The sequence below is a fragment of the Terrapene carolina genome, unplaced genomic scaffold, assembly GCF_002925995.2.
Source record: "Terrapene carolina triunguis isolate 2854851 unplaced genomic scaffold, T_m_triunguis-2.0 Scaffold211, whole genome shotgun sequence".
Taxonomy (NCBI): domain Eukaryota; kingdom Metazoa; phylum Chordata; order Testudines; family Emydidae; genus Terrapene; species Terrapene triunguis.
This window is the reverse complement of record NW_020664562.1, coordinates 33130243-33141816: the sequence shown is the minus strand read 5'-3', so window position 1 is coordinate 33141816 and position 11574 is coordinate 33130243. Positions and strand designations below refer to the sequence as shown.

Sequence of the window (11574 nt, the reverse complement as noted above, 5' to 3'; positions counted from 1 at the left end):
TACCCCCTACCTGTACCCTGACTGCCCAAAACCTTATCCACACCCCCACCCCCAGAAAGCCCCCCCCCGTCTCTTGACTGCCCCCTCCAGAACCTCCCTACCCCTTCTCCGATCCCCTGGCCCCCTTGTTGTTGGCCTTCGCCTAATGTCTCTGTGAGCTTGTTCAGGAACGGCCTGAGCCGTTCGTCCCGGCAGGCTGGCTGGCAGGGGAGGAAGAGCGGGGGAGGAGCTCCAGACTGCTGGAAGCGATCTGTGAATGCAGGGAGGGAGGGAGTGATCTCAGCTGCAGGGGGAGGAGGGGCTCTCTCTGGCTGTCAGAGCCCCATGTAAGTGGCACCATCCGGCCGGCTGCCCTGTTAGCCGCACGTGCTCGGCAGGGGGGGGGGGGGGAAGTCCGGACATTTACAAATTCCCCCCGGACGCTATTTTTAGCTCAAAAAGCCGGACATGTCCGGGGGAATCCGGACAAATGGTAACCCTAGCAGTGTGAGAATATCATGGTCACAATTTACTCTTTTGGTTTGGACGTACTGTATAGTATGAAGCATTTTCCAACATCCCTCTATACCAGCTCAGTCAGTGGATATACTTCTTATGATGAAGAGATGGGAGACTCCGCGTGTTGTGGGGGCTGATGAATCAAAACTCTTGTGTGGTCAAGTCTGCTCTAAAGGGGGCTGGCTGGCTGAATCTCCTCTGTCACTAGGGCTTCCTTCTGCATCATGATTGCCTTGATTATGGCCCACTAAGATTTACATCTTTGGACCTAGTCTCTGATGTGGAGTTGTTCACTGGTCCCTATCCCCCATGAAAATAAATAGCTTTTCCGTCATGGAATAGTTCAGATCATTTGATCTTTGAGGAAAAACCCGATTTAGCCTTCTCAAGATAAAATCTATGACTAGTGTCAACCCAATCATTACAGGGGTAACAGCAGGAATAGACTCCAGCTCCAAAGGCTACAAAGGTGGCATCCCTTTGTGTCTCATTTCATATTTGTGCACATGGTGTAACACACTCTTTCCGTTTTTCATTCTGGGTCAGCACTGAACATTTAGGGCCTTGTCTTCTGTGGTGACTACCAGAATCACCAAGACAAAATGGTAGTCCTTACTGTGTCTCTCCTTCCATAGAGCCGTTCTGTCATCCCTGACCTGACTGATGGATTGCTGCAGGTAGAATCAGAAGCATATATGTGCCTGGTAGAGAGTAGGATGCAGTCTTTTCTGGGAACTCTGGGTGACAAATTGAAGCAAATGATTGAGAATCTTTTTCAGCTCAGTATTTCATGTCTCTCAGGTCAGGTCTGATACTTAGGTCAGCAAGATGTTTCTTTTGCAGACTCAGTTTCTGAAACCGAAGATGCAGTTCAGTTCCTTAACAGTGCTTTACTGTTATAGTCTAATGTGTTCTTATTGGTGGTTTGGATTTCTTAAAGAAACAGCCTGATATAGTGTGCTTGGCAAGCTTTTTACATGTAGCCACTCTTAAATTTGGCTTCTCTGCTGCCTTGATCTGATCTCTGTCTGGCCAGCCTATCCTCCTTCCCTGGCAGTTGTAAAAAGAGTATTCAGTAGGAATTGTCCCTAGAGTGGCCCAATAGAGTGGTAGTAGTGGACATGAAGCACTTAAGCCAAGGCGTAGTAATGTGGCTGTTGGCTCTTGGTGGAGACTGGTCTCTCGGTCTGCTGTCAAAAACCCACTTTGCCATTTCTGCCCCAAGTTGAAGGAGTAGGCAGTGATAATCCAAACAGAAGTGCAATATGTAGATTGTATATATCAGCAATGTGGGGGAGGAGGGAACAAAGAAGTATCTTTTACTCTTCTTCTTGGCAAGAAGAAATTTCCCTTCTCTTGCTGCTATTCAAACTTCTAAGATTCTGAAATCCAAAACAACTGGCTGAGCTGGAGCCAGAACCCACCAAGAAAATAGGAATTGCGCTAATCAGCGCACCTTCTGAATTGCCTCAAAAGAGATCTTTAAGCCCCCTCTCAGGTTAAACTGATCATATCCTACTTCCTTAAGATGATTGAGAGGAATGTTCTTCAGGTTTCAGGGCCCATTAGATTTAGGATTGAATGACTTTTGCTGTCCAAGTCAACCTTAGCGTACTTTGCCCTTAACCTCGATGGGCAGAGCCTTTTTGAAGATTGCATTTTCTAAATTTAGCATTGTCCTTGGCTTCTGGAGTTAATGCTTCTTTCTAAATCACCACCTCTACCTTAGATCTGATCTTTTGATCTGGGCTCAGATTGTTCTATCCCACCAGGCACCTGGTCCTGCTTGGTCTTTCCTCGTGGGTCAGAAAGCTTCCCTCTGGAGCCATGAAAGAACACATGCAGTGTTATCTTTATATCAGGCATATTAAGGCTTCCTTCTATCTAAATCGAAAGAACTCTCTAAGTTGGGGCATTCACAAAGGATCTGACTTTCTAAGAACAGCTTCTAATGCTTCACCATCATCTCTGGTTTTAAAACTGCATTGAAGCAGCACATGGTGGCAGGTATAGATAGCTTTGTCTCCTATTCAGAATAATTTGACAAGTGCTTCTATGGAGATTGTGGATGTGGGGAATGGTTCTCTTCCAGAAATATGTAAAGCAACTCCCTGGGTGTGTGTTGCATACCCTTTTATATCACTAAAGAGACCTGATGTGGGAAGCCTCTAGAAATGCATTTATGGAAGTCTAGGCTTATAGATGTTGTAATCCATCCATCTGTTCTTCTCTGGTACCCACCACATGCCTGTTTTGGAATTGGAAGGTGCTTTTCAAGTTCACGCTCAATAGGCGGAAAATTGAGAGGTAGTATTCTCGATCAGCCTAGGCATCCCACCCTGCCATCTCTCGTGTTGGTGAAGATGGGACTAATTTCTCCCTTAAACGTTTTTATGGAGTTTTAATATGAACAGAATAGAATTTTTAATGCTCAGGAAGTCTGAAGAGGTTCATCCAGCTAACTGCCTTTATAGGAGGAATAACATAGTAATTGACTCTTACGTAGTGCTCTGTATTCAAAGCACTTTACAAACTTTGACTTCACAAGAGCTTTACTTTTTTCCTGTTTCCATCTGCTGGTAGGAGGACTTATACCCACAATATGGGCTGGCATATTGGGACATGGAGAACCCAATTAACAAGTAAGAAACTATCTCTTTTTTTCATATAAAACTCTGAGTGACAGAATGGGTTTTTATTTAAGACAAACTAGAAAATAGCTGCTGATGTAAAATATTAGCTCTGTAAATGAGCTAAGTCAAATTATGGAATAGATTCAGGTTTATAGCTTTGGTTTATGAAATCTTAGAGGGATGGGTGAATTGTTATAGCAAAACTGAAAATTGACTAATATGTGGTAATATCCAATGGGCAAAATCATTCTATCTCCACAACCAATTTAAAAGGTAATATGTATAAACCAAAGTACTTTATCAATAAAGTCTCTTATGCTCTTATTCTCTGGGTTCTATTGTTGTTCATACTCAAAGCAAACTCATTGGCAAATCTAAGTGCTGGTGTGGGTCAAATGGAGTGGGTAATTATCTGTATCTAAAGTGTTGGACTGGAGAATATAGTCAAGGTGGTATTTGAGGGCTATATGATGTAGTAAAGAGGTGATTCTGTTTCAAAGGCTGTCCTAAATCTTGATAAACCACTTCTGCTTTGGATTCACCTGTACAAGATGTCAACGAGCTTCTTGCGTGAACTGGAGAGCTAAGAAGAGAACCCGCTAGTTTAGACTGCATCTAACCTACAAATGTTCCCTTACACATATGAAACAAAAGTGTGTTATCTAGCAGTACCACACCGATTTACAAACTGTCGTCCATGCAGAACTAGATGGTAACAGGCTGACCCTTCTTATTGTTTCTAAGAGAAACAGAATACATGGAAAGGGGACATTAAATGAATATCTAAATTGGGGAGTGTGATTACCTTGCCTCAAAAAGACAAAACACTTGTGGGCCTCTTTTGTACCACACTTCTCAATGGAAGCAATTGCTATAGTTGCCACTGGAATTTTATGGTACTATTCATAGGAAAGGAGTTGGTCCATGATATCGGAAAAGAGAGAGGAAGTGGTCCATGAAACACTCAGTTTGGTCCACGCTATGAAAAAGTTTGCAAACACAGACGTCCAGTTTTTAAAGGGACAGTCCCCTTTTTGGGGGACTTTCTGATATAGGTGCCCATTTACACTCCCCTCCCCCGTCCCGTTTTTACCAGTTGCTATCTGGTAACCCTACATACATGGCAAATGCATCATTGGTCCCCAAAGTCCAAAAATGAGCAAATTTAGATTTTCCTTTCTGCCACTACAGAGTCACCAGCAAAAGGCCATGCAGTTTCACTTTGTTAGATTAGGAAAATTTTCACACCTTTTATAATTGGAGTCCTTTAATATGAAAGGACTCCAAAGTGCTTTACAAACTACACCTCTACCCCGATATAATGCGACCCAATATAACATGAATTCGGATATAACACGGTAAAGCAGTGCTCCGGGGGTCGGGGCTGCACACTCCGGCGGATCAAAGCAAGTTCAATATAACCCAATATCACCTATAACACGGTAAGATTTTTGGCTCCCGAGAACAGCGTTATATCAGGGTAGAGGTATATATAGTTTGTCTCTGAGCATATGAATAATTTACCAGCTACAAAAATGCAGACCTTCTCTAAGGGTAAAACAGAAATGCTCAATGATGCACAGTTTAGGACAGAAAGTGAAAATTTTATTTTCCAGTTGAAGCTAATGAAGGAATTTAGGCAAAATTAGAACTTAGTCAAGACACAAGTTAAACTGACATCCACTTTTGCAAAAGATGCCATTCATTTTTAATGACAAATGATCCGTTTTTCAGTTTTCAAAACATTGCACCATATCACCCTAATCCTATGCTGAGCTATGTCTGGCATTGCTTAGTGAGATTAGCCAGTAGTAGGTCTGTTATATGCAGCCTGTGTATTATTCAGAGATGGATTAAAGGTAAATGTGGCATAAACTCAGGACTTCAAAATTACATACATATTTCAGGGCAGCTGGAAAAGGATTAAGTGAGGATCCTCTTTAGAATACAGGACCTAGATTGATTGGTCTTTTTGAACCTGTCAACCATGGAAAGTTCATTCTGTGCCCCACTATGTATTCGCTGGTCTGCAGTTTATACACTTTATCTAGCAACAACATTTAAGTTAGTCTGCAGTGAATTCTCTGCCATAATCTCTAGTGCAGTTGTCATACCTGCATTTCTCCCACCACTACTGCAAACCAGAACAAAGAAAAATGCCTCTTCCAATTCTAAGTGTCTGAATGTGGCCATTTTATTACTCCGAGTAAGAGATTATCTCTGAAAATGATGATTTTAAAAGGATAAACTGGGACAATGTGCTTGGGGGTTAAAGAGCATTATTCCCTTACATTGATGAAGGGATATGACCATGAATTTGAGAGAAGCCTGTAATATCTGATTTGCTAGCATTTACAGTACTTAATTTTTAAAAAAATCAACCTTTTACCTTTTCAGGTTATGCAAGCACAGTTTGCTCAAGACAACAATCCAGATGCACAAACGCTCCAAAAACTGGCAGAAAGAACAGGCTTGAGCAGGCGTGTGATACAGGTGACTGTACTAAAGTTATTTCACTAACACAAAGTCCAAGTTATACAAAATCTGAGTTACTCAAAGTGCGTAGTACTGCAAGTAAGAAAATTGCTAATTCCTTAGTTGGAAAGAGATCTAATCTGGTAGTTTAAACATAACTGCAGATCAAATCTTTTGTGCAAAGATTGTTTAGAACACTCATATCTGTTAGATGAAAAATGTACTGTATGCATCACATACTTTGGGTGGGGGGATACAATATACAGACACCTAAATGAGTTTTATGTTTAAAAAAAAAGTCTCTTCAATGAATACGTTATGTTGATACAAAATTTGCTAGAGACAAAAATGAAACTTATTGATTTCATTTTTAAGCAAGATTTAATTGCATTTACTCACTTTCCCCCAAAGCTGCTGCAATACATTGTACAAACACTGACTAAGATTTAGAGGACATCTACTGATCAACTTCAATATGGGTCCTGAGCTAAAACCTATCCTCATGCTATCTAAAACTTAAAGGAAGTTCAAATCCAGAATCAAACTTTGTGTCTGGGGGACCCCCTTCATTAAACAATACCACTATGATCCAACCATAGTATAAGGGCTTTCCTTTCTCCTTTCACTCATCCCTGGGTTAAAAACTTCACAGAATATTTCTATAAGAATGGCTGACTTCTATAATCCCTGGCTAACGGGTTCAAACTTCTAAAAAAAAATGGAGGCTAGATTACTTTTAAAAAAAAATCCAACCTGGCATACCAAGAATATTTCAACATTCTTGTCAGCAATGTAATGGTGATCTAGTCACAGTTCCATGTGCTCTGTGACACTGACACTATAGTTCAGCTGAAGCTGAATTCAAACTTGAGGATTTTATTAAATTAAATGTCAAAATTAAATACAATCAAACATGATTTATATTTTGCTCCTTTTCAGGTGTGGTTTCAAAACTGTAGAGCACGCCATAAGAAACATGTTAGTCCTAATCATTCATCGACTGCTCCTGTCACAGCAGTTCAGCCCTCTAGGCTGTCTCCACCAATGTTAGAAGAAATGGCATACTCAGCATATGTACCCCAAGATGGGACAATGTTAACTGCTCTACATAGTTACATGGATGGTAGGTACAGTAACTTACTGTAAATCTCTTCAGATCTAAGTACAAAATTATCAATGCTTTCTTTAGGTGAAGCAAGAGGATTTATCAGGTAATGTAAATAATAGTATAGTAAAGAAATCTGACTATCACTTCTCATTTCCAGTATTCTCCCTAATCTCTCAACACCTATTACTAGGGCCCTACCAAATTCACAGTCCATTTTGGTCAATTTCACGGTCATAGGATTTTAAAAATTGTAAATTCCATTATATCAGCTATTTAAATCTGAATGTTCACAGTGTTGTAATTGTAGGGGTCCTGACCCAAAAAGAAGTTGGGGGTAGGGGGGTGGGGTGGCTGGGTCGGTGTCACAAGGTTTTTGTGTCTCTGGTGTGTGTGTGGGATGGGTTTGCGGTACTGCTACACTTACTGCTGGCTGGGAGCTCAGCTCTGAAGACAGTGCTGCCGCCAGCAGCAGTGCAGCGGTACGGATGGTATGGTATGGTATTGCCACCCTTCTGCATTGCTGCCTTCTAAGCTGAGCTCTTAGCAGCTGCCACTCCCTGGCCACACAGCTCTGAAAGGAACAGCGCAGAAGTAAGGGTGGCATGGTATCATATTGCCACCCTAACTTCTGCGCGGCTGCTGGCAGGGCGCTGCCTTCAGAGCTGGGCACCCAGTCAACAGCCAGCACTCTCCAGCTGCCCAGCTCTGAAGGCAGCGAAGAAATAAGGGTGGCAACACTGCAACACCTCTAAAATAACCTTATGACCCCTCTGCAACTCTTGTGTAAGGCCCCCCAATTTGAGAAACACTGGTCTCCCCTGTGAAATCTGTATAGTATAGGGTAAAAGTAAATAAAAGACCAGATTTCCCAGGGGGAGACCAGATTTCATGGTTCATGATGTGTTTTTCATGGTGGTGAATTTGGTAGGATCCTACCTATTACTGTAGCTGCTCCCTTTATTGTACTAGCATAGCTGAGGATTTGGATATAAAGATCACTGTGTACTTTCTACATCAGTGGTTTTCAAAGTGCGTGTTGCGACCCAGTACTGGGTCATGGAATGGAAGGCACTGGGTCGCGGCGGCTCTGGTCAGCACCGCCGACCAGGCCGTTAAAAGTCCCGGTGGCGGTGCTGCCCAGCTAAGGCAGGCTAGTCCCTACCTGTTCTGACACCGCGAGCGGCCAGCAGCAGATCTGGCTCCTAGGCGGGGGGCCCCCAGGTCTCCGTGCACTGCCCCCATCTGAGCACCAGCCAATGGGAGCTGGGGGGGGCAGTGCCTGCGGGCGAGAGCTGAGCAGAGCTGCTTGCACGCCTCCGCCTAGGAGCCAGACCTGCTGCTGGCCGCTTCCGGGGTGCAGTGCGGTCCGTGGTGCGAGGACGGGTGGGAAGCCTGCCTTGGCAACCTTGCTGTGCTGTTGACCGGGAGCCACCTGAGGTAACTCTATGCCCTACCTCCATGCCCCAATCCCCTGCCCCAGCCCTGAGCGGGCCCCCCCCCCCAACCTGGAGCCCCTTCCTGCTCTCCAAACCCCTCATCCCTGGTCCCACTCCAGAGCCTGCATCCCCAGCCCAGAGCCCCCTCCTGTACCCCAAACCCCTCATGCCTGGCCCCACCCCAGAGTCTGCATCCCCAGACCACAGCCTTGACCCCCTCCTGGAGCCTAACCCCCTGTCCCAGCCCAGAGCTCCCTCCCACACCCCAAACCCCTCATCCCCAGCTCCGTTGGGTCATGGGCATCAACAATTTTCTTCAACTGGGTCACCAGAAAAAAAGTTTGGAAAACCACCGTTCTACATAATAATAATGCTGGTGATGAGAAATTATATTAAACACACTTGATTTGTTGCTGTTAATTTAAAAATGTAATTATTGCTCATTTTTAGTTAATCTTAAATGAAAAAGTGTTTACTCTAAACATTTTATTTTCCAATTCAGGATTTTTAGACACTTTTAGTTTGGAATTTGTATTTGAAGACTTGAAAGGAGAACTAGAGATTAGTGGAACATTTAGCAACTTCATTGCAGACTAAGGCTCTTTCCACACTGGCATACAGAGAAACCTGGCTACTACAGTGATCTCCAAACCAGGTCACAGGTGCTGACTTCCCCTCTGCCCAGTGAGTGCTCAACCCCCGCCCCTGCACGGCCCTTGCCCCATCCCCATTCCACCCCTTCCCCAAAGTCCCCGCCCCAGCCCCGTCTCCATTCCCCCAAGTCCCTGCCCTGCCTCTTCTCCGCCTCCTCCCCAGAGCGCAACGTGTCCCCCGCTCCTCCCCCTCCCTCTCGAAAAGTTCTAAGCGCTGCCAAACAGTGGTTAGGCGGCGGGGGGCGGGAAGCGCTGGGAGGGAGGGAGAGGAGCGGGGATGCGGCACACTCGGGGGAGCATCGCTGCCAGTGGGAGTGGAGCACCCGCTAATTTTTCCCCCTGGGTCCTCCAGCCCTGGAGCACCCATGGAGTCAGCACCTATGAACCAGGTTACCAAAATCTAGTTCCAGTTTGTAATGTAGGCTGGACTTCAGTTGTTTCAACACCACACAAATTTGAACCATGTTTGTAATTAGGTTAGGGAACAATTGTATTGTAACCAGGTTTCCTGAGATGGTTGCATCTGCCATGTAGACAGGATCTGTCTGCTTTCTTCCCAAGCTGCAGGATAATATGCATGGATGGAAATGGCACTAATAGCTTGTGACCCAGAATGAAGAAGTTGGAAACAATTGTAATGCCATTAAAACTGGCTAGATCCTGTAATTGTGCTAGAGCAGTGGTTCTTAACCAGGGGTGTGTGTACACCTGGGGGTACTCAGGTCTTCCAGGGGGTACTCAACTCATCTAGGAGTGTGTGGTTTTTTGTTGTTGTTTTTTTTGGTGGTTGTTTTTTTCCCCCCCAACTTGAGGGTTGCAGCCCACAGGGGGTCATGGGATGGGTTTTGGTGGGTTGCAAGTGCAGGGTTGGCATTAGGGGATGACAAGCAGGGCAATTGCCTGGGCCCCACAAAGCTAAGTTACATGTTTCAGCCCCAGGCGGCAGAGCTTTTTCTTCAGACAAGGCTCATAAGTGAAAAACCAGTTTAAGTATCACACTGAAATATAGTAGTTATATTGCAGTCTATTTATAATTTTATGGTAAAAATGAAAGTAAGCAAATTTTCAGTAATAGTGTGCTGTGGCACTTCTGTATTTTTGTCTGATTTTGTAAGCAAGTAGTTTTTAAGGAAGGTGAAACTTGGGGCATGCAAGACAAATCAGACTCTTGAAAGGGGTACAGTAGTCTGGAAAGGTTGAGAACCACTGTGCTAGAGAAGAGCCCTTGCTGAGGTTAGTGAAATTAGTGCAGCTCCTTTGTGGCACAGTCATCATAGTATAGTGTCTTTTTTTTTTTTTTTTTTTTTTTTTTTTACTAGCTTGCAATGTTTTCTACTTTCAATGCAGTTGACCAATAAATCTTTCTATTTTTTTAGCTCATTCACCTACAGCACTTGGACTCCAGCCCTTGCTACCCCATTCAATGACACAACTGCCAATAAGTCACACCTAATTCCTTTCTTTCAGGGATAAAAGCTAGTAAGGATGTACTCTTAAGAGTCATTTATTGTGTATTAAAATATCGTTGAAAAGATATTAATGTAAATTTTTTATTTAACATCCAAAGCATTTTCAAGACCATTTTGCTGCCCAAGTACGTAAGTATAGTTGGCCTGCAAGACACTTTTATGGATTCTGCATAAATAACTATATGTTGTTTACAAGGCTTATTAAACACCTTTTTTGTATTGTCTGGAAGTAGTCCACTCTAGTTATGTATTTGTTAATTTATTCATCATCAAGAGCACTTTGCCTAAAAGAAAGGACTGATAATTGTGCAAAATGTTTACAATTCTTTGTGAAATTGTAGTTTATCATTAGTTTGTATCTGTAAGTTATTGTTATAAAAAGTATTACCTGTATTTGAGTTATATACAGCCTATACTTTAAAGCTTATGTCTGTGAGTTGGCAAAATAAATTTCATTTGCAAATATTTTCAAAATGAGCTGAATAAACCCTCTGCAGCCTGCTAAACAAACACGTAATTGTTTATGGTTGAACTATGAGTAATTATAAAGGATAGCATAGTTTTAATCTTCAATTTTAAGGCCAGGCCTCTTGTACAAGTAGGCACATTAGACCTAAATGATGGAGTTAACTTCAGCCTTCCCCAGGATTCTGCAGCAATGTCAATTAACTTAAAAAATCTTTTGATAAGCTTACATTGTTTGAAATATTTCAAACGTATTCCACAAAATGAAACTATAACTAATGCATATCTGCACTGCAGAGCACAATACTGCCCAGGATCTTCTGTGGAGAGGGGAAAAAATACTAGGTAAACATTTTTGGGTGGGGAATGAAGAACGGTTCAAAACAAACTTCTCAGACCATGTGTGACGTAAATGAGAAACAGCACAGACCCTACAATCTGCTTTAGGAGGAGGATATTGCTGAAGCAGCGCCTAGTGTTGACTTCAGTGGTCACCATCAGGGCTGGCGCCAGCCCAGCAAGCAGGTGCTTGGGGCGGCCAACGGAGAGGGGCGGCACGTCCGGCTCTTCGGCGGCAATTCAGCGGCGGGTCCCTCACTCCCTCTCAGAGCAAAGGACCAGCCACCAAATTGCCGCCGAAGACTGAAGCAGCGGCGGTAGAGCTGATCACGATCGCAGCGTGTTTTTTGTGTGTGGGGTGTTTTTTTTTTTGTTTTTTTTTGTTTTTTTTGCTGCTTGGGGCGGCAAAAACCCTGGAGCCAGCCCTGGTCACCATCTCATTGAAGTGAAATGGGGTTAGCTTCAGAAGCTCACACCCAAGTCAAAAGGCTCTGGGGA

The 11574-nt window shown here is 43.6% G+C and overlaps 1 protein-coding gene across 2 annotated transcripts in view; it reads left to right on the top strand.

Annotated features, from left to right (window-relative positions):
• The window catches only part of LOC112107620 (LIM/homeobox protein Lhx8), a 22197-nt gene extending 11461 nt beyond the window's left edge, over positions 1-10736 (top strand). Inside the window, exons 7-9 of one of the 2 annotated variants that reach the window (XM_024201402.2) lie at positions 5529-5624; positions 6546-6729; positions 10180-10736. In XM_024201402.2, coding sequence (XP_024057170.1) covers positions 5529-5624; positions 6546-6729; positions 10180-10256 — 357 coding nt within the window. In that variant the 3' untranslated portion in view covers positions 10257-10736. Of the gene's footprint in view, positions 1-3081; positions 3141-5528; positions 5625-6545; positions 6730-10179 lie in introns of those variants that run through there. The other variant, XM_024201403.2, reaches the window with a different exon arrangement.
• Positions 10737-11574: the final 838 nt, after the last annotated feature.